The sequence below is a fragment of the Panulirus ornatus genome, chromosome 34 (genome assembly GCF_036320965.1).
Source record: "Panulirus ornatus isolate Po-2019 chromosome 34, ASM3632096v1, whole genome shotgun sequence".
NCBI classification, from domain to species: Eukaryota; Metazoa; Arthropoda; class Malacostraca; order Decapoda; family Palinuridae; genus Panulirus; species Panulirus ornatus.
In genome coordinates, this window is record NC_092257.1 from 12301472 (window position 1) to 12323908 (window position 22437).

A 22437-nucleotide genomic window follows, 5' to 3' on the forward strand; every position below is an offset into this window, starting at 1 on the left:
TCAACACACACACAAACACACACACACACACACACACACACACACACACACACACACACACACACAGGTTTGAAATGTGGAGCAAATTCTAGAAATAGTTTTAAAACTCTTAATTCTTGTGATAACATAAATGTCTCCCCCGCCCCCCTCACCCACCTTAAATCCTCGACCGCCATTACCCATTATCATCCTCATCCTTCTAATGGCTCTCACATTATCTCTACCATTCCCATAGAAACGTCTATTTGTGTAATTAATCCTCGCCCTGTTATCTCTCTATCTCCACTCCCTCAATTCGTCTTTCTCCGTCTTCATCATTACCGCTTCTCTCTTCGTCCATTTCTTCATCGCATTTTCTTTATTCTCTCGCCACACGGGTCACTATGCTGGGTGGGTTATATGTTTCATTTTTATAAAAGTTTCTCTTTATTTCCCAAGTTCTCGTTGAGAAAATGGTATGAAGTGCTGATCTCGTCTGTGTTTATCTTCCCCGTCCTGGTCTCTCGTCTACATTACAATATACACAGCCTCCACACCAAGCAGGCAACTATCCCTCATTGCCCCCACGTCAAGCAGGCAACCATCTCTCATTACCACCACGTCAAGCAGGCAACCATCCCTCATTACCACCACGTCAAGCAGGCAACCATCCCTCATTACCACCACGTCAAGTAATCAACCATCCCTAACCATCACTCCTCCAACCAGACAACTATTCTTCAACACCACCACGTCAAGTAGGCGTTCACTCTCCCCACCACCACGCAAGTCATCTTCCATCACCATCAACCCAAGTTGGCAACCATCGCTCAAGACTACCACCTCACGTAAGCAACCATCCCTCACCACCACCACTCTTTCAGCTTAGCAACCATTCCCCGACATCACCCCATCAACAAGGCAGCCATCCTTCACCACCCCTGCAACGAGGCAACCAATCCCTCACCCCTCCTCCCCTCAAGTAGGCAACCAATCCCTCTACCCTAGCCGCTCAAAGCAGTCAACCATCCCCCCCAGTTCTCGAGGCGCAGTAATACCCTGGCTGCGCCACTCAGGCTCTGAGAGAGGGGTTGACCACCGGCCTGAGAGGCTTGCACGGTCTTCGAGAGCAAACCCCTGTCGCCTGGTAGAGCTCGAAGAAGAATATACCCTCCGCGCCCGGCCGAAGAGAGCATATGGAATCAATAATGTGTGGCCTGGCCCGGCCCGGCCCAGCGCATGGAAGGAGAGGAGAGCGCGAGATATGAATTAAACAGCGGACTGGGTGCCAAATGGGTGGGCAAAAGCGGAGGGCAAATCCCGATGTAGTGGCTGGTTCACAAAGGGGCTCTCTCTCCCCTCCTCCCTCCCGCCTCTCCTTGTCCCCTTAACCCTCAGGGTCGGTTACATAGCCACAATAGAAACACGCCCGCCTGGACAAAGGCCCAGGGGGGTACAGCTCTCCCTGGATTGGCTAAAGGCTTCACACTATTAAAAGTCTTAACGACACCACCACCACGTTGAATTTATGGCTCCGGCCGGGGTGCTCCGCGAACATATGCCTAGGACGCCAGCTCCAGTGTACGTACGGTTCCAGGAGATGGGGGGGTTAAGGGAATGAGGCTCGTTATTTATCGCAGATCAACGAGCGATTTCATCTAAACTATGTTTCTGAGGGCGTTCCTCGTTGCAATAATAGACCCATCACAAAAATTTAATAAAGGAAACGAGAATCATGTTCGGGAGCCGAGAGGAGGGGGAAAAAAATGGACTCCATTTCCCCCGCGGAGAGAAACACAAGAGATCATTTTCCAGGCTAGAGTAGCGCCCTGGACGCCTCCTATTGGCCGGCGGCGAGGCCAGACTCCGCCCAACCGTCTGTCCTGGCTCCGCCCTCCTCCTCCCTCTCCATCGCCCGCCACAGCCGTCCATCGCCGACAAAGCCTTGGAACAGTTTTCTGGCTAGTTTGTTGAGGACTGGCTTAGGTGGACAAGCAAATATAAGAGCTTTAGTGTTCTTGTTTTTTTTGTTTTACTTTTTTACCACGTGAATGGCATCCATGCCTTACAGAGAGAGTTGCAATATCAGTGAGCAGGATATGGTAAGTGGCCCAGCCTCAGCGTAGGGACAAACATGTCCGCCACTCACTTCACATCAAGACCCGACGATAAATTACCAATCGTTTATATCTTTTTTTTTTTTACTCAACTTCTGGTAGTTTAATGATGAAAAAAAAAGTTCATAATGAAGTAGCGTCTCCGTTGTAGATGTCCATAATGACCCAACCCTTCTGTTGTCTCTTGGGCAGAAGCAGCAGGAAGGATCTGCCAGCAGTCGAGTGACCAGCTTCTCCGTCAGAGACCTGCTGCAGCTGCCGGACAAACCTGCCAAAGGTACGTGCCCTTCTGCCCTGCTGTCCCTCGCCCTTTCCCTCCTCCTCCTGCTGCGCCACAGGAGCTTTTGTTCCCCTGTAGAGTTATCTCTAGCGTAAAGTCTTGTCTTTGTAGTGGGGCTTGCCTTGTATAATAGGCTGGCCCATCAGAAGGACGCCTTCGTCAGGTTATGCCCGAAGTGTGTGCTGGAAAAGTAGTGGTTAAGATGATGTGTTGTTGCAAGTAGTGTGACGCGCCCTCTTGTCCTCCTCCGGCAGTGGGTGGCCAGACGCTGGTAGTGGACGCGGGCGACGCCGCGACAAGGGGCCTGCCTCACTTGGACGACCGCAACCCCGTGCAGGCCGCCGCAGACTCCACCGAGAACACTAATGTGGCCGACGACGGGTACCAAGTGGACGAGGACATGGAAGCCGTGGAGGTCGAGGACGAGACCGATAACGGCCGAGATGTGCCCGGCCGCAAGCGGAAGAGGCGCATCCTGTTCACCAAGGCCCAGACTTACGAACTGGAGCGTCGGTTCCGCCAGCAGCGGTACCTGTCGGCCCCCGAGAGGGAACACCTGGCCTCCCTCATCAACCTGACGCCCACGCAGGTCAAGATCTGGTTCCAGAATCACCGCTACAAGACCAAGAAGCTCTACCGGGAGAAGGGCATCCCTTCTTCGCTGGACAACCCATACGCGTCGTCGGCCAGTTCTCTGGGGTCGCTGCCGAGCGCCCTACGGCGTCTGACAGTGCCGCTGCTGGTGCGGGAGCGGCTGTCGTCGGTGCACGGGGGCAGCGGACGCACAGACCCAGGCCACCACGACACCACCTCACTCCTGGAACCTCGCCTTCCCCCGCCGCTTCATCTGTCTCCACCCGTCGCCTTCCCGGGGCTGTTCTCGGGGCTCTTCGGGGCTTCTGGCGGGCTTCGACTGGGCTCGGTGCCCCCTACCCTGACCCAGTCTCCTCTGCCTCCCGCCTCGCGGCTTCCCTGCTCCTGCCGTCACATCCCCTGTTCTCCACGGCCTCCACACTCTCCAGTCCCCTTCCTCTGTTCTCCAGCCCGCCTGTCACCTCCTCCACCACTCCCGCCCGCGCCCCTGTCACCGTGCTGGAGGGCGGCAGTCGGTCCGCTTCCTCGTCACCAACCACGTCACTCTCCTCCCCGCGGCCGGGTTCTCCAGCGGTCAGCAGCGGCGGCGGCGGAGGCGGCGGGCTGGACGCCGTCGTCAGCGGGGCTGTAGCGGCTGCGTCGCACGCCCCCGCGCGCTGGTGACCCCACACGCCCGGGTAGTCGATCTCCGTCGCGAACTTGCGGGACAGTGAGCGAAATATGGCCGCCGAGGGTGAAGTGTGAGAACAGTGACACATAATCCTGCGTGCCTTAGGAGTATGAGTGAGGACCACCTTGGTATAGTTGTGACCGGTGTATCACACTTCGCCAGTTCCTCCTTCAGGCTGTGAGGTCGGCCTTGAGGAGGAGAGGCCGTGGCGTGGACAGTGCTCAGTGATGAAGGGCGTGTATGGCATGTCGGGTCTGTGTTGGGGGGAGGAAAGGTGGCGGTCTATCGACTCCCTCGACGATCGCAGTGTCGTTCCTTGGACCTATGTGTGTCTCTTGGGTCACAAACCCTTACCAGTTCCTCGAAGGGTCGCTAACAGCTTCTTCAGGGCCTCAGTCCTCCTGGACTGACGAACGACGCGCCCTGAGAGCCGGCGCTCAAAGCCAAGGACACATCCTTTAAACACCAAGTGATCTCAACGTCTTTCGTGGCTACGGCGCTCCGGAGGACCGAACCACATCGTTAGGGCCAGGGCACTCCCTGAGGTCCGCCGCCTCACTCGCAAGGGCCAGGGAGTTACGGTCCTGACCACTCGCTAGGAGAAGCAGATCATGCAGGACCTAAGGCTACCAGAACTCTGAACCTTCGCACTTGCCTAGGGCCGTAACACTATACACCCTTTATCGAGGAGGGCCGCGTCGACCCGACCCGACCTGAGCACCTTTCTAGTAGACACTTACTAACTCGCACAGTTTGTATCGTGACGTCGGTCTGACGTCACACGTAGCCGAGAGAGAGGGAGACACGAGACAATATTGTGAATATCTATTTCTTAAAAGATTGTGAATACATTCCAGAGGAAGATGAAGAATGGAGAGACGTAGACATTTGTGTGTGTGTGTGTGTGTGTGTGTGTGTGTGTGTGTGTGTGTGAGTGTGTGTGTGTGTACACGAGGCAATATTTCCCAACGTCTGTCCTTCCTTCCCTCGTAGGGATAAAACACTGCTGTAAATAGTTTTATTTAAAAGTATAATGATAATAATAATGACTCAATGACGAATGTGTTTGTGTTATTACTTCCGGTCGATCAGGAGGGAAGGAAAGGGTTACTTCCGCCCACTCAGGAGGGGTTCCAAACACTACATATATATATATATATATATATATATATATATATATATATATATATATATATATATATATATATATATTTCCCAGGATCAGTTACTATGAAATAGGCCTGTTGCTACCTAGAACCTCTTTCTAAAGGCCGTGCAGCCCAAAGCTGCGCTACTTCCAGTAGCAGGGCAACGGACTCCCTTGGAGTGAGACGTTCTCTGACCAGACTGTACACGCAGTAGTACAGGCTCGTCAAGGGCGACTCTTACTCGCGTCACAACCTCGAGAACTGTTTACATCAAGTTCTACAACTTACAACTAGCTTTCTACCTAACACTCACCAGACCCGTTTACATACAAACTCTTGTAAATGGTAAAAGAAAATCGAGGACCAGCCCTGTGGACGATTTCGGAAGTCAGGAGGTACAAAAGACCCTCAATTTCCATGTTTACACACGAAGCCTCAACTTGCATTCATCGTTAAGCCAACGCTACACTTTACGTATGGAAATTGTTTCAATCAATTTCACACACGATCAAACCCCCCAAACCCACCCAGTTATCGGGACTAGGAAGGGGGACTGGCTAATCTGCAGTGCCCAATCGTATTACCAGGCAAACGGATTGGAAGTTAAATATTATTATTATTAATTATCATTATCATTATTATTACTATTATTATTTTCATTATCATTATGATTACTATCATTATCATTATTACAATTATTATCATTATCATTATTATCACTATTATTATCATTATCATTATTAATATTATTATCATTATCAATATCATTGTCATTAATTAATTATCGTTATTATCATCATCATTATTATTACTGATTATCATTATTGTTGTCAGGTTTTATCATCAAATTTCATCACTAAACACTAATTTAATCTTACTAATATTTCCGTAACTGAACCTGTTTTTTGTTCTTTAATATCAAGAAGGTTTCATTATGGTAACTAGAAACCCACATGGTCATTGCTGTTTTCTTTCATTGTGATAACACCATCACATTTTCTTCTATGTAAGTAAATATGAGATAATTAAACCTGAGACCACGACGGTACGACCCTTGTGCATGCCGGTACGACCCTTGTGCACGCCGGTACGACCCCAGGGTATAATTCGCCACCTTTGAATCCTATTAAGGGTCAGATCAAAGGCCAGACCATTATACCTAATGGTCCTGCTGTTGTGCTCAAAGGATCATACGATTACCATTACCCATGAGTCGTATGTTCGAGCTCAAGGGTCGTACGGTCGTGCTCAAGGGTCGTACGGTCGTGCTCAAGGGTCGTACCGTCGTGTTCAAGGGTCGTACCGTCGTGTTCAAGGGTCGTACCGTCGTGCTCAAGGGTCTTACCGTCGTGCACAAGGGTCGTACCGTCGTGTTCAAGGGTCGTACCGTCGAGCTAGGTGGGAGGGAAGGTTTATACGGTAAACTAAGGCTGGGTCGCATGAGACCGTATAGCCAAGGCGAAGTTTACCACACGCAACACAGCGACCTGAGCGGCTATGTTATAACACACAACACAGCGACCTGAGCGGCTATGTTATAACACACAACACAGCGACCTGAGCGGCGATGTTATAACACACAACACAGCGACCTGAGCGGCTATGTTATAACACACAACACAGCGACCTGAGCGGCTATGTTATAACACACAACACAGCGACCTGAGCGGCGATGTTATAACACGCAACACAGCGACCTGAGCGGCTATGTTATAATGACACAAGGAACACAGCGACCTGAGCGGCGATGTTATAATGACACACGCAACACAGCGATGTGACCTGCTCTGTTATGATGATAACTCAGAAATAACTTATCAGTGAAAATTCATAATCATTAGAACCCAGCTGTTATAATAATAATAATAATATATCTTTCTTTCATTCAAACTATTCGCCATTTCCCGCATTAGCGAGGTAGCGTTAAGAACAGAGGACTGGGCCTTTGAGGGAATACCCTCACCTGGACCAATTCTCTGTTCCTTCTTTTGGAAAACTGAAAAAAAAAAAAAAGAAACGAGAGGGGAGGATTTCCAGCCCCCCGCTCCCTCCCCTTTTAGTCGCCTTCTACGACACGCAGGGAATACGTGGGAAGTATTCTTAATCCCCTATCCCCAGGGATAATATATATATATATATATATATATATATATATATATATATATATATATATATATATATATATATATATATATATACACTAGTACTGATACCTGATACCTGTTTCCTTACCTGAAACTGTGATACCCAGACTGAAACCCGATATTCGAAAGATTCTCCCTGTGTGAATACTGAACACTGAATATCTGATATTCCGACTGCAATGCCATGGTAGAGTCCGGTCGAGGCTAACTATACTTCTGATATACTCGTGGTATATCTAGTATATCAGGGAGGGTTACTAGTGACATGATGACGCGATTGGAAGTGATTGGCGATCAGGGCGACACTGACTGGCGAATCATGGACCCAATGTTGGGTCCTCATTGATCGCTGATGACAGGTTTAACGACCCAATCATCATAATCAATCACGTCAGAAAACGGCGTCCGGATTAATGACATTCTAATGGCCCCAACGATCTAACTACCACTACAATCTAATTACCTCCTACGTACTTAATTACCCCTACACCTCTTATGAAAAGCCCAAGACGGTTTTTGCTGTATTGTAAATTATCTTAATGGTTTAACTCGGAGGTTTGATAAACCTAATAGCCTAAGTTTACGATTTCGTAACTGGTTTAACGAATCTCTCGTTAATGACCTTTCCAGTTGATTGATGATGTCCTGATTGGCTCAACGAACGTCGTTAACTAATCTTAATCTTAATTGGTTGTCTTAATTGCTGGTTTAATGATCTCTGAGATGCTTTAATTATCATTCGATTGCCTGAATGACGTTGTAACTTGTTAATTGATCCAATGATTAACTTTGACCCTATAATCTTACTCCAGTTCTACGTTAATCACCGAACTTTTAATTGGCTTAATGAGCTTGTAATAACTTAAACAACCTCATCTTGTCTTTGGCCCGATGGTGTTGTGATCGGCTTAATGACTTCCTTAAACGTCTTAACGACCTTGTTAATGGCTGAACGACCTTAACAAGAATCAAACGACCTTAATGGCTTAATGATCTTGTTAACAGCTTAATTTCCTAATTTTCTTGACCTTCTTTATGACCCCACGACCTTAGGGTTGGCTTAACAGCCTTGTTAAAAATAAAGTAATTATATAACTTCCTTGAATTACTGTAAGAGATAAATAATGGCAACGGAGAATGACACACGAACAATCAATTCAAATAATTCAAATTAAGAAAATAATCTCGAATTAAATCGTCTCAAAATATTACAATAAGGTACACAACCCCAGCTCTGCGGCGCCCGGTAGTGCTGGTCCAATGTTGTAGCGATGGTTATATTGTTCATGTTTTCCCACAACAGCAACAACAACTGTTGTAGGAATCTTGATATCTACAACATTATCTTTTTCATTCTTTTGTGGATGAAAAGTTGAGGAGGAAGAGTAATCAGTTACCATGTTTGATTACTGCTGAGGGGGAGGGGGAAAACTACGCGACAGGTCACAGGTTTAGCAGGAGGTCATTATAAATATATATATATATATATATATATATATATATATATATATATATATATATATATATATATATATATATATATATAAACTCATTGCAAACAAAATCATTGATAAATAAAAGAAAATACAAAGGTTATGATGAATGTGGTAAACAAGACGAACAAACTAAGATGCAAACAAGTACGGGGTAAACAAGACGCAAACAAGATAATCCATCATAAACAAAATCACACGTTTTTCAAGTGAAGAGGTTTCAGGAGATCTCTCATACTTGAGTGCTAGAGGGTCATAACTCACACGGTGTGGAGAGCTGGTAACTGTACACAAACATGCGAGACATTAGTCCGTTGTGAAGTGCCGTTATGGTTCACACTTTGTCACGAACCCTCCACCCACCCCCCACACCAGGCCAGGCCAGGCCAGTGCCTCAAGGAGGGTACTTGGGCCTCTCTAGAACTAGTCAGGTTTCTCTAGGATCAGCCAGGTCTTTCTAGGATCAGTCAGGTCTTTCTAGGATCAGTCAGGTCTCTCTAGGATCAGTCAGGTCTCTCTAGGATCTGTCAGGTCTCTCTAGAGTCAGCCAGGTCGCTCTAGAGTCAGTCAGGTCTCTCTAGAGTCAGTCATATCTCTCTAGAAGAAGTCGGGTCTCCTCCCATACACGCGACTGTCGAACCTCTTCTACAGGTGAACAAGCGTAGAACTACCACCTCAGACAAATGTCTACAGAACACCACACCCCCGCCACTTCCTCCTCCTCCTCCCCGTCTATACGGCTCCCTGTAGAACATACGCAGACGGTTGCCTGGTGTGAGCCTTCGCTCTACACGGGCGACTGTAGCACATCGTCCCCAAATGAAGGCCTGTAGAACAACTGCCAACCACCTCCCTACATGGACGCCTGTAGAACCACCTCCCACAGGTGGACACTCCCCGTAGAACCTATCTCTTCCCCAGACACACGTATACAGACCACCTTACTCCCACGACCCAGCCATCCTCCCGGCGCGCGATTTTACGCGGCGGGGATCGGCGGCCAGAGACTTGTATTTTGAGGCGGGCGGGCGGGAGGTTGGCTGGCTGGTGCCGTGGGCCGGTCGATGTCGGCAGTGGGTCGGAAACAGATAATTCGAGCAGAGGGTCGTTAATCAGCGTGGGAGGCTTGCGGGACACAAGGACATAAGGGGTGAGGGTCGTCTTCAACACGCGGGAGTGTTGGTGGGTGTTATTTGGGGGTCCAGATATCAGGGGGGTGTCAGGCGGGGTCATTGAATATATCCAGAATTACATTTTTTTTTCTCGATATTTGATTATTTTCTTAAATGTAATCTTCTACCTCTCTCCCTCTTTCGCACTTTCTATATACAGTAGTGTGAGATGAGCAACATGGGAAGTGAGCGCTAGCGCTATGTAGATAGGGAAGGAGGTAGCTAGGTAGGTAGGTAAGTAGGTAGGTAAGTAGGCAGGTAAGTAGGTAGGTAGGTAGGTAATCCCTCTGTAGCATGAGGAAGAATTCATTTATCCTCACACGTGAATAAGGATAACAAAGCCTAGACCGTGTTACTCGAGAGTCCACGATAAAGTAACACGTCTGATGTTACCCGAGGCAAGGCCAGTGTGTGGCCAGTGTGGGATGTGAGGTAGCCAGGCAGTGTGGCCAGTGTGGGATGTGAGGTAGCCAGGCTGTGTGGCCAGTGTGGGATGTGAGGTAGCCAGGCTGTGTGGCCAGTGTGGGATGTGAGGTAGCCAGGCAGTGTGGCCAGTGTGGGATGTGAGATTGCCAGGCAGTGTGGCCAGTGTGGGATGTGAGGTAGCCAGGCAGTGTGGCCAGTGTGGGATGTGAGGTAGCCAGGCAGTGTGGCCAGTGTGGGATGTGAGGTAGCCAGGCAGTGTGGCCGGTGGAGGACCGCCAGCACCACGGATGTTGAACTGTGATGATGATACGTGACTGTATGAGACGATGCTCGTGTAAATGGGAAGACACAAGAGAGAAAAAATATATATACAACACAGATGACCAACAACACACACACACACAGACACACACATGACCAGGCAGGAGCTTGATGGAGTTCAGTGACGGGACCCCATGGTGTTTTGGTCTTCACAGAGGAGGGGAGGGGATAACGCTGTTACATAGAGTTACACAGATACACAGACCACCAAGGTCCGAGAGGAGGTGGTGGTCTCTGGCCTTAACGCTTACTGCCTGGAGGAGATGTACTCCCTTTAAAAGCGGTGAAAGATAAGGACAGCGAATCAATGGCTCTCGCATGATGGAAGATAATACACTGAGGCTAAAAAATTCATAAAGTAATCGAATCAGAATCAAAAGTTTGGAATACATAAAAAAAAACGATCCTAGACAAGTATATCAGAGGTGCCGGCATAAATATATAGAGAAACTATAATCTTTTACCAGGTAGGATAATATAACCATATATAAAAACATTTAACAGAAACCCTGAAAGGAAATGTAGACAGATGGCTCACCATAGTACCAGCGGGACCCAAACTGGCCGTGTATACAACGGCCTGCCACCAGAGTCCACAAGCGCCAGTACATGTGGTAAGCACCACGCGCTACCCTGGGCTCATGGCAATATCTTGCTGGCACACTGACTCTCTCTCTCTCTCTCTCTCTCTCTCTCTCTCTCTCTCTCTCTCTCTCTCTCTCTCTCTCTCAGTATGTCTGAGTACACGTATGTTTTAGGGAAAGACACAGACTCCGCCTGTTTGAGGTTATACCGCGGGTGAGAAATCATCTTTAGCGAGGCTGTATCGTTGTCAGGAGGTGATATGTTGATGATAGTAATAATAACAGAAATACTACTACTAATAACAATAATAATAAAAATAAGTAAATCATTATAGATAAATTTGTGCTACTGTTCCATCATAATCAAAATTACTATGCTACATATAACTCATAAACGATTTATAATATATATATATATATATATATATATATATATATATATATCATAAGTTCCTTATTTCTTCATCTATCAAATGCAGGTCTTCAGTTACCACCAACATATAATTGTCTTCTATACAGCGGCTACCTGCCTACAACGGCCACCCATCGCTAGTGTACCCTTACTTAGCGACCACCTGCCGTTAAAGACCACACAGTAGAGACCGTCATGACACATAGCGTTACCCACTCTCTGTGCGACCTACCTGTCTAGTACGACCACGTGTTTAAGAAGACTCACTCTCTACAGCGGACACCTGTAGATTGTGGAGACCTCTCTATAGCGTATACCTATCTATGGCGACTACCTGTCTGTAAAGTCCACCTGTGTATATCTGTGTCATGCATTTTACACATGTTTCTGTGGCGTATACCTCTGTATAGCGACCTCTTCTTTATGGAGACTATCTGCGTATACAAAACCACCAGTACAGACTGTACACCTGTCTATAGCAGCCATCTGTCTACAAGGACCACCTCCCTGTAGCGGTCACCAGTCCATAAAGCACATGGATTCCTAAGCTTTACTCCCCTGTGGGAGTGACTTAATATCAACCACCTAGCTAGCTGTAGCGGTCACAGGGGTTGGTCATTACGTACACAGGGGTTTAACATCGTTCATGAGGTGCTGAACACGGGTGATGGGTGTTCAACAGCCCTCCCCAGCTCGGGCGGAAATCGGCTGATCGATCGCACAACGGGCGGTGGGTTTGCGCGCCAAACCTGGACGACACCGTGACGTCACCCACCCTATAGGGTAAGCATCCTCTACAATCTTTAACTGTTATAAACAATGGTGTTTATAAGCACAAATTGTACTATTCATAACCGAAATTCTTACTTGTACATCAAAGTAAATGCATAATCAACGTTTTTCAACTAAAAACGTTTATATCTCCAGGGGGAAAATAAAAATGATATGACTCTTTGTTGAAATTTAAAATTACGACTATGTTGGACCTGATCCAATTGGCCCACAGCGGTTCCGTAACCTATCGCCCTCTTGAACACGACGGCGCCACCATCGGGTGTGATGGTCTGGCCTTTGACCTGACCTAACCCTGACCCGTAAGATTCGGGCCAAAGGCACGTCCTCATACCCAGTGGGTCGTTCCACTATGGTGAAGGGCCGTAATACCGTGCTTAAAGGTCGAAGTGACAAGAACAACAACAATATTAATGATTATGATAATGATGCTAAATCTAATTGAAGCAAGTCATGCTAAAAAGGGCAAATGGGCCACAAGTCTGTCCTCACAGACGTCGGCCAAGGGGGTGCACGACTGCTCTGCTGTGTTCACATAACAAACTCCAGAGTTCGTGGTTACTCTCCCATCTTGTTCCCTGCCAGCGGAGGTTCGAACCCAGAACCATGTACCTAACGGTGGCTCTGTTTCCCTTCCACCGGCCCAGACGTGCGTGTGTGTGTGTGTGTGTGTGTGTGTGTAATTACCTATTTGTACGGTACGGGGACGGAATTCTACGCTCGAGCCCCCAAATCTCCTGAACTGACTCTACTATCTATCACACAGCATTCTCAACTTGTATATGTTAATGTGGAATCCCGGTTGAATCTGGACATCATGACGTTCCACAAATGAGTTCCCCAATGTGGAAAAGATGGCCACTGCCCTTCCATGCAATGCGTGGCACATCAATATGTCCTCTTCGACATATTTCACTTTCAAAAGTTCAATCTGAATACATACATATATCTGTTGCATCTCTAATGTTTATGTATACTATTTCTTGTCCCCGATATATTCAAAATAATCTCCCCGAATGCACTCAAATTTTCGCTCTCTTCCTGCAATATATCTGCAATTGCGTCCGTGGTCCAGGTGTGCCATCGAGCGTGAGGCTGTAAATAAATGCCATCCAAACCTACTGGGAAAAGAATTCGCCGTATATCGCAAACGATACGAATCCATTAGAGGGGAATCGCGGGGAAAGTATACATCGACGACCCGTCACTGGACCTTGGGACGAGTCTGCTCGTCCAGAGCAGTACGGATAACGGCGACTCTCCTGTGTACATGTACACCAAACACTGTACGCTGACGTGTGCGTACGTACGTCTGTATACGATACCGCTCACAGATATGTACTCATATGGACACACACACACACACACGTGTATATCTTTTTCTATATCTCTATCCACGCCGTCACAGCCCTCTATCCACGCCCTCCGCTGGCCACCTAAAGACGTCCAGGGTTTATGACGACCTCCTGTGTGAACCGCGCCACCACGCACACACACACACACACACACACACACACACACACACTGTAGGGCTGAGGCGCACAGTACAGGTGTGTGGCGAGGGACGCCCTGGACCAAGGTGGGGGTCCTCTCTGGTCGTCCTTCCTTATCAAGGATCCCCCGGCAAACCCTTCCCACTGTGATTAAATCCTGATTTAGACGTCTGATCGAACGTAGATAGATGGCTGAGTAGATGGAGGAGGGAGTGTGGGAGAGGGGGGATGATAGAGGAGGGCGTGGAGTGGCTGAGGCGACAGTGAGTGGTCTTGGTAAGTGGCCAAGATGTCGGTATGCAAATGAGGTGAGAGTAAGGTACTTGCCCCCCCCCTCCCCCCCACGGTGCACGAGAGGTGAGGGGTGAATTACGACCCGTGGGTGATAAGGAGTTCCTTGTGCGTGGGGGGGGGGGGGGGGGAGAGAAGCAGCATGTGGATGAGCAACCGTGTGTGGGTGTGGGTCAGGTCGAGTCAGGTCAGGCCACGGATGCGGACGAGGGTGCCCACGCGCGCGCGCGCGCGCACACACACACACACACACACACACACACACACACACACACACACACACACACACACACACACACACACACACGGATGAAAGAGGTGCACTGTTCATCTCAGCGAAGGGGCCTGATCATGGACTAGAAACCTTAGCGAGGCCAGACCTGACACAAATGATCTATCTATCTATCTATCTATCTATCTATCTGTCTGTCTATCAAGCTCTCCCTTAGACTCATCAGGAGCAAACTGTTGACAAGATCAGGGGAAAGATTGGTGAAGTTAAGATAAGATATATTAGAGGAACTGAAGACAAGCGTTCAAATTACTTCTTATGTTCAATATGCAACTCACTCCCCTCCTCCCACCCAACACATTACTTTTCCCACATGCATTTTTATCTATAGCGATGGAGAGCGACCAGGCAAAACACCATAATTAAACGGAGGCAATGAACCCGTCCTCACGAGGGACCACGGGGAAGCCAAGGCTGGTACTTGATTGAGAATATGATAAGGAAAGGAACAAGTGTGAAGTCTTCTTCAGTATGAGCCAAGCTGGAGAGCTTGTGGAAACATTTCTTTGGGTTCTGTGACACAGTGAACGAGTGCCATGAAAAGGGGGGACACTGTGTGGTGTGTGTGTGTGTGTGTGTGTGTGTGTGTGTGTGTGTGTGTGTGTGCTACCGGACTCCACTTACAAGTGGTAACACCGCGAGCAAGAAGTCACATAAGACGACACTGTATCGCTGTCTGTCGATGGAAGAATAGAGCGGGGTTGTCAAGGACTTTATCGACCTTAAAGGAGCCCACTCCCTGCGTGGTGCACATTTTTCCTGAAGCCTCACAAAAATGGGTCTCCTTTGTTCGAACTGAGGATGAAGCACGCGACGCACGACCCTTGCAAGCTGCTGAATCATGATCATTCTTAACGTTATAAGTGTTCCAGTCAAGTGGATTCTAAGTAAAGGTAAGTATTTTCTCTAGTAATACACAGTCATGTCGGTGATGCATGGAACACTTCATCATCTCTCCCAGGCAGGAACCATCACCTCAGTGAAGCAGATGGCTCCACATCAGCCGACCCCCGGACCACCTCCTCTCACTGATCCCATGTTGTCTACATTTTCCTCGCGCGAGTACCCCCCCCCCCCCCCCCCCCCCACAAAGCTCCATGTGGACAACGCGTTTGCCCCAAAATGAAAGTGCTCCTCGAGTCCTAAGGGAGTGTGCCTCGTTGGTCCATGTAAAAACCTAAGCACTTCCCTCCTCCTGGAAGCATGCCTTGGTGCATACCATCCCTACGAAAAAAGACTGTTCAATATACCACCGGTCCTGTCGCATATCCTCTTTCTTTGCTCCATAAGTGATCTTTCTTCAACCTCTTCCCCAATTCACAGATAAGTCCACCCCAGATACTTCAACCCAAATCTCGTACCTCCATTGTGGACTCCAAAACGCATTCTTTTTCTCGCACTGAACATAGTTCCACCTTCAGACTTACGTTGCAGTGCATAACAAAGAAGCAGCAACGGTGTAAAAATCCAACCTGGCTGCAACATAAACGTGATTTGAGAATCATATTCTTAACTCTTGCCTGGAAACCTCTCATCATAAACATTACAAGAACTGTTTTCCAAATCCCACGAATGTTGTGTAGGCACCTCAATTATTTTTAAGCATCTGCAGGAGTTTCATTTTCCCTTGGATGTAGTACTACTCTCGTGTCCGAGTTGCATCTTCATCCTACCAGACTGCCATTAAAAGCCTTCCGCCGTATGAACTCTCCTTTTATCACTTCTCCACAATCCCTCTCCGTCTGCTGTGATGTTGCTGTCCTCTCTCTGTTGCACAGGTATCATTTTGTGAATCTTGTGTTCGTCCCAGCCACCAGTACCTGAATCACAAGCCTGTCCGCTGCTTCCCATAGTTTCTTTTGTGTTGATCAACCACGTGAGGATGGACGGTTATGATCCCTCAAGTTTTCCAACATTGAAGCTATGGAATTCTCTCTCGTTCCGTCTTCCCTCTCCGTATAACCACGTGCAGCAGATACCACCCTACGTGCAGCGTGTATCAAACCACGTGAAGATGGTACCACACCACGTGACATGTTAAGCACTGTGGATACGTGACATGTGCCATGGGTCAACTACATTACGTGGCAAGGGTCATGTACATCACATGGTAAAGGTCACGTTCGCCAGATGCCAGAGTAAAGAAAAAAGTCTTACGTGAGCATTTCTTTATGTTGATCATTTAAAGATATAGAAATTATCAATTCATATAATGGATCTTTACTTTATATATATATATATATATATATATATATATATATATATATATATATATATATATATATATATATGCAGAGCAAAGCTCTTCAAAAACTGATGATCGCTTCTTAACCAGCCACGAACCCCCACACTCCCCTGGTCGTATCCTGCTTCCCTACACACACCCCTGGCCGTACCAAGCCCCCTCCCCCTTCCCCCTAATCCACCAGGAACAAGTCGTCACGACCCTTGGGTGTGTGGCTGTCAGCTGACCTCCCCGCAACATGGCTACTCCTCCTTCCTTCACCAAAGAGAGAGAGAGAAAAAAAGCGTAAATCTCTCCTTTGACCTCTGTCATCACTCACTCCCGAGCACATACGTCTCGGTCCGTCTCGTCCCGTCTTAAATCCGTCATTAAGCGGCTGCTTCATCATCTCCCGTCTATATATAATCCCCTCCGTCAGCTGATATTTGAGCCAGCCGTCGCATACACACATACTGGAAGAGATGTGTATATTACCTTTCCCACGTTAAAGTCCTCCCACAGCTAAGAATATATCATGACGCTGATGGGAAAGAAGAAAAGAAAAGGGGTGGGGGGGGGGCACCCATCAAGGCCCCTGTGGGGAACCAGTGGGCGTACAGAACAGATATGACAGACAAGAAAGTTCATTTTCCATCTGTCATGTGCCACAGAACGTGGTGGTGTCACTGACAAAGACTGAACAAGCTAATATTACTTTCATCTAAAGCCCATAGCTCCAGCCTCGAACTGGGACATCTATTTTAAGAGAACCAAGAAGGTTTCGTAGCCACTAAGTCCACTATGGAGGAACGGAACAACTTCAACTTGAGACACTTTATCACATCCTCGTACTGGACGCGAATCCCTGCCTACCATTTGCACAGATATGTATATATATTTTTCAATCTGCTTCAATTCCCTTCATCCCCCTGACTTCCATGCTCACTCCTGACGTCTCGCTCAGCCAGAGAACGACTTAAAGTCCTTATACAATAAAGCTGCAAGCCTTCCCCGCTCCCTCTTCAACTCGTGTCGCTGGTCTTAAGCCATCAATGGCAATATAGTTGATGCTTTGTGATTCGGACTGTGGCTGAGGATTGGGCATAATCCGGGCATTCAGTCGGGTTGATAGCAACAGCTATATAGCCGGCTGGCCGGGACCTATATAGATCAGTCGGTCATCTATAATGTAAGAGGAGGATCTTAGTGCTACACAGAGGTTCTTAGCGCGATCCCTGCGGCGACCTGTACAGAGTCTTGTAAGGGCTTGTGTGGCGTCTGTAGCGAAGACTTGTAGCGCCCAGGGCACCGAGTCTTGTAGCACCACCTCATACTGACGTGCAGGGCTTTGTGTATCGGCCACAAGCACCGCCGTGTATAGATTCCTGTAGCGCACAGCTGCGTCGTGGCACAGCCTTATATAGGTATCTACACCAGACATTTGTGGCGCCCTGAGTACAGTTTTGTAGCGGCTTGTGTGGCGTCTATGGCAAAGCCTTGTAGCGCTGTATGGCGTCTACTGCGGAACCTCCTAGTGCTGTATTCAGCGTCTACACGACAGTCATGTAATGGCGTTCGTACGGGGCCATTATTTACCGCCCATAGACTACTCAGTTTGCTACCCAAAGATCTTTCTAAAGGTTCTGCAGCCCGAGGCTGCGCTACATCCAGTAGCTGGGAAATGTGAACTTATTTGGAATGAAGAGCGCTCTGACGTGGCTGTGCTCCCCGGTGATACATCCTAGCCAAAGGTAATCTTTTACTCGAGGTGTAACCTCGAGCAGGCAGAGTCCGGTAACACCGCAAATATATACATATGTAAAATTCTACCGAATTGGTGGTCATTTTAAGACCACCTCATTCTTCGCGGCCTAAATGGGACAAATGTTACCTGAAAAATCTACAGGTAATTTTCCAATACGTCACACGACCAAAGGCGACCCGCTTCTGTCCCTCGAAGAGTTGAGGCCGAACCAACACTGCTCTTTCCCTGCACCGTATTACTGACAGTAACAGTTTCATGGATCAGTGGACGACAACAGTGGTTTCCATGGGTGGTGGTGGTGGATGGGGGGGGGAGGGAAGGAGGGGGAGGAGGGGATGGGGGAGGTTGGTATTGTGTGGCGGAAGGGGGGAAGGGGGAGGGAAGAGGGAGGAGGAAGGAAGGAAGGAAGGGTGTGTATGTGTGGGAGGCGCGTGGCACATGGAGGTGTCGTAGACGACCAAGACGACGACCACTACGACTACAACGAGAAGGAAACACGACTCAAAATCTGTTCAATAAGACAGTATGTAGTAGTAGTAGCTGTTGTTGTTCTAATAGTAGTAGACGTAGTAGTAACAGTTCTACCCCCTCTAGTTTCCCACACTGTGCGTCATCCTTGATGCGGTCACCCGCCCACCACACCCATTTCTCACCCGCTAAACCCACCCTCTTTCTTACCCGCCCGCCCCCGGTACAAGGCCTACCACTCCCTTTGACCCTCATTACATAAGACCTGAACCCTTCAGCCATTGTGCTGGACTCCCGACGGAACAGCGTAAGGAGATTAGCATTCTCTAGCCGCACCTCTTACTCAGCCTCCACGGGATAAATTTAGCGTAAAATGAGGATCAGCGGAGGTTTCCGACTGTTAAAATCTGACGTTTCCGGTGACTTTGGTTCCAGAGGGATCGAGTCCGGCTGGTCTCGGGTCCACACGTAGGGCAGGTTGGCGTGGGAGTCTTGGGTCACGTGTTCTAGGGTCTTTTTGAACTCCTGTGTCTCTACCAGGTTACGGATCTTCAAGAGAATCCGGGTCTTATTGTCGGGTCTTGGGTGTCTGATGGGACATGGGGGATTTGGAGGGGATTTGTCAGGTCCTTGTCATGGTCTAAGTCTTCGTAAGGTTATCAGGTCTTCATGTTTTTAGGTCTTAGGTCTTGGTCATTTTCAGGTCCTACGTCGCTGTGTAGCCTTGCATCTTTGGTCATTAGCAATTGTCAGGTCTTAGATCTTAATCTGGTCCTGAATATTTTTCAGATCCAGTGTTAGGGCAGACGAGGTGTAGGGTGACAATAGGAAAGACCCTGAGGGGCTGGTAAGGGCAATGGAGTGGGGGCTGATGTGTATTTCTGAGACAAACACTCGCAAAATTGTTCCCTATTCTATACACTAACCTGTAATGACTTACATAATTATTTTCTACTTATACTAAAACTTTTAATTTTCATATGAAATGTGATCCCTGATGAATGTTATTTTGTACGGAAACAAATGGTTTAAAGGACTTAGGAAATATAGTATTTACATTCGTGTTTGGCTACTCGCTAAGGTACTGTACAAACATGGCTAACTTGTCTAAGCTACATATATAAACAAGGCCAATTTGTCTATGTAGTAGTCCGATATCAAGATATAAGAACACATATAAGGGGTCTAAATGTTTCTAAACAATGTCTGCTACTCAGTTCTACAAACTGTAAAATTCCAAGAAAAACGAATATATGCCTCACATGACTTTGCCCTGCCTGTCTTCAGCCTATGGCGTATCTGAAGAGGAGCACAGGGTTCTCTCAGAGTGCGCGAAAAAGCTTTTCTACTTCACAGATCAGACAATTCCTTCGGACTTCACCCCCCTCTGCTCGCGAGCCACGAGGTGAGTGGACTTTACTTCGCAAGTTCGCAGGAATACAGGTAACTCTTATAAAAAGTGAATGCAAATGCAAAAAAGAATCCTTGATCATACATATGATCTATACCGTACCTCTGAAAGCAGTTTTGGCTCATTTACGTCTATGTACTTAAATGATGTATGTAAATAAACCACTTACACAGGATTAAGGTGTTTTATTTTACTGTACGATATAGATTATACCTCATCCCTCTTGACTATCTTGTTTACAGATTCTGACAGTAAGCCCTGTTGAATCAACTTTCGAGGTGAAACAAAAAAATGTAAATCATAATCATGTCTGCACAAGGCACCTCCACAACTCACGATTCTTGTAAATAATGAGAATCAAAAACACGCTGGACGCTGGAACTCGCTGAATGAACGTTGCCATTGCGTATATTACCATATCGTCAGTTACATCTCTATTCAACTGTCAGTATGCAGTAATAAGGGTCCTTTTATAATGATATTGATGATTTTCTGATACAGTATAAAAGGAAGGAATATTGTTGCATTATGTAATAATATACTATGCAAAAGCAAATATCTACCTTACTCCCCAGCACACTCTGCTCCGTTCCAAAACTTTGTCAACATTCACAATAACAACTTATTATTTCACAGGTCATGCACAAACATACGGCTTACAACATCAATAAAATACTAAAGAAAATGCCTAAAGACTACATTACACAAAATATATTGTCAAGAGTGAAATATTGTCGCCTTTATATCCGTAAACATTGCCGTATGACCAACAGTTCCGGCTGCTTCACCGCAACTTTGTTTACAGTTCAGTGACGCTCCCGTCTGTCAGTGTTCGTGGCGACGTGTGACACCTTCTCCTGTGACTAATGAGCGGCCAGGTACTCGTCGCATCTTTGTCTCCTTCTTCCGGACGCGTGTGAGGTAAGGGGAGAGGCTGAGAAGCTGTGGGAAAGGCGGGAGCCCAGAAGCAGCCAGCAATTGTGTAGGTCTGGGTGGGTGTGAGAGGAATAATGGCAGGAAGTCTTGTTGTGGTTGTTTGAACGCGTTGCTATTATTGGTATACCTAGAAACTCGCTAAAAGTCATGCAGAGATGTATCTCATAAGAAAATACAAGTTAATTTTAGGGTAACTGAGCACTGCAATCATCCATAAAGTAGTAGTTATGAGTAAATAGAGAAATATACTGGTGATATGTTGGATAATGAAATTCTCATGTTAAAGGCTTTAACTCTGCCCATTGCCTCCTGCCTCTGTTCATCTTATTTTTCAATTTTCTTTCGTAAAGTTTTCATGTTATATGTATGTTTACTATCGTGGTATCATATGTATGTTTACTATTGTGGTATTATATATGCACCTATATCCCTGGCAGATATAGATCGTTTCTGTTTGTATTACTTACACGTATCTCCATCTGTCATCTGCCTCAGTGTGGGTTTCCTTTCACCATGCACACACCAGTGCTCAGCAGTTGGCAGTAATGATTCCCACGGTGTTTTCCAGACTAGTCGGCGAAATGACACTCTGGTGATGACTAGTCGGCAAAATGACACCCTGGTGATGACTAGTCAGCATCAGTGCTTTAAATGCTATATTGCCGAGTAGTCGGCGTCGAAGGGTCAAACGCTATTTTGCTGACTCTTCGTCACCACCTAGACGAATTATTTTGCCGACTAATGCATACGCAAACGCTGTCTGTCATATCTTTACCCAAGCTGAATTGGATACAGTGCAGTTTGATGAAAAGTTTGCAGTATATGCTCACAGTATCGACATTTCAATCCTTGGTGTAGCTTGTTGCATCCTTGGGTTACTTCACTTTTAATTAGATTAGATAGGGTAGATCATGCAGGCTGGTTCGGTGTGTCTGGTTATGTAGGTTAGGTAAGGTTAAGTTGGTTAGTTTGCGTTGATTATGTTAGGTAGGTAAGATTGGATGCTCTGATATAGACTGGCTGGGTTAGATTAAGGGAGGAAGGGGTATCGGGTTAGGTTCAGGTGTGGTTAGCTTAGGCTGGGCTAAGTCGATTAAGTTTGGCTTTGTTAGGTATGTAGCCATGTAGCGAGTGGGTTGGCGACCCTAGGACCACATCACGTATCCAGTACGTCATGGGTAAGAATGATGACATCATCAAATATATGCATTAGTCAGTAGATTACTGTCTAATTCACTAACGCCGACCAGACAAAATAGCAGTTAGTTCAGTGGACCTAGACTGGTGGACCCAAAACTGTTTAGCCGACGTCAGCATACAGCCAGTGCCTGTCTTTTATCAGTATATTTCCATAATTGTACGTTTGTGCGTATCCACACTATCTCTGTGTATTTGTCAATGCGTTTAAATTATATATATATATAT

General features: G+C 47.1%; 2 protein-coding genes across 3 annotated transcripts in view; one reads left to right on the top strand and one right to left on the bottom strand.

Annotated features, from left to right (window-relative positions):
• Positions 1 to 20148, bottom strand: part of LOC139759853 (apoptosis regulatory protein Siva-like) — a 137368-nt gene extending 117220 nt beyond the window's left edge. Inside the window, exon 1 of the mRNA XM_071682358.1 lies at positions 19928 to 20148. The gene's annotated coding sequence lies outside the window, so the exon portion shown is untranslated. The remainder of the gene's footprint in view (positions 1 to 19927) is intronic.
• Positions 1939 to 4695, top strand: LOC139760025 (uncharacterized). Of its 2 annotated transcripts, none has more exons than XM_071682762.1 (3): positions 1939 to 2081; positions 2289 to 2373; positions 2631 to 4695. In XM_071682762.1, the coding sequence occupies exons 1-3, from the start codon at positions 2031 to 2033 to the stop codon at positions 3599 to 3601; spliced, it is 1107 nt and encodes a 368-aa protein (XP_071538863.1). In that variant the 5' UTR covers positions 1939 to 2030; the 3' UTR covers positions 3602 to 4695. The 2 variants fall into 2 exon arrangements, with proteins under 2 accessions (XP_071538863.1, XP_071538864.1); XM_071682763.1 differs by having other exon boundaries at positions 2292 to 2373.
• Positions 20149 to 22437: the final 2289 nt, after the last annotated feature.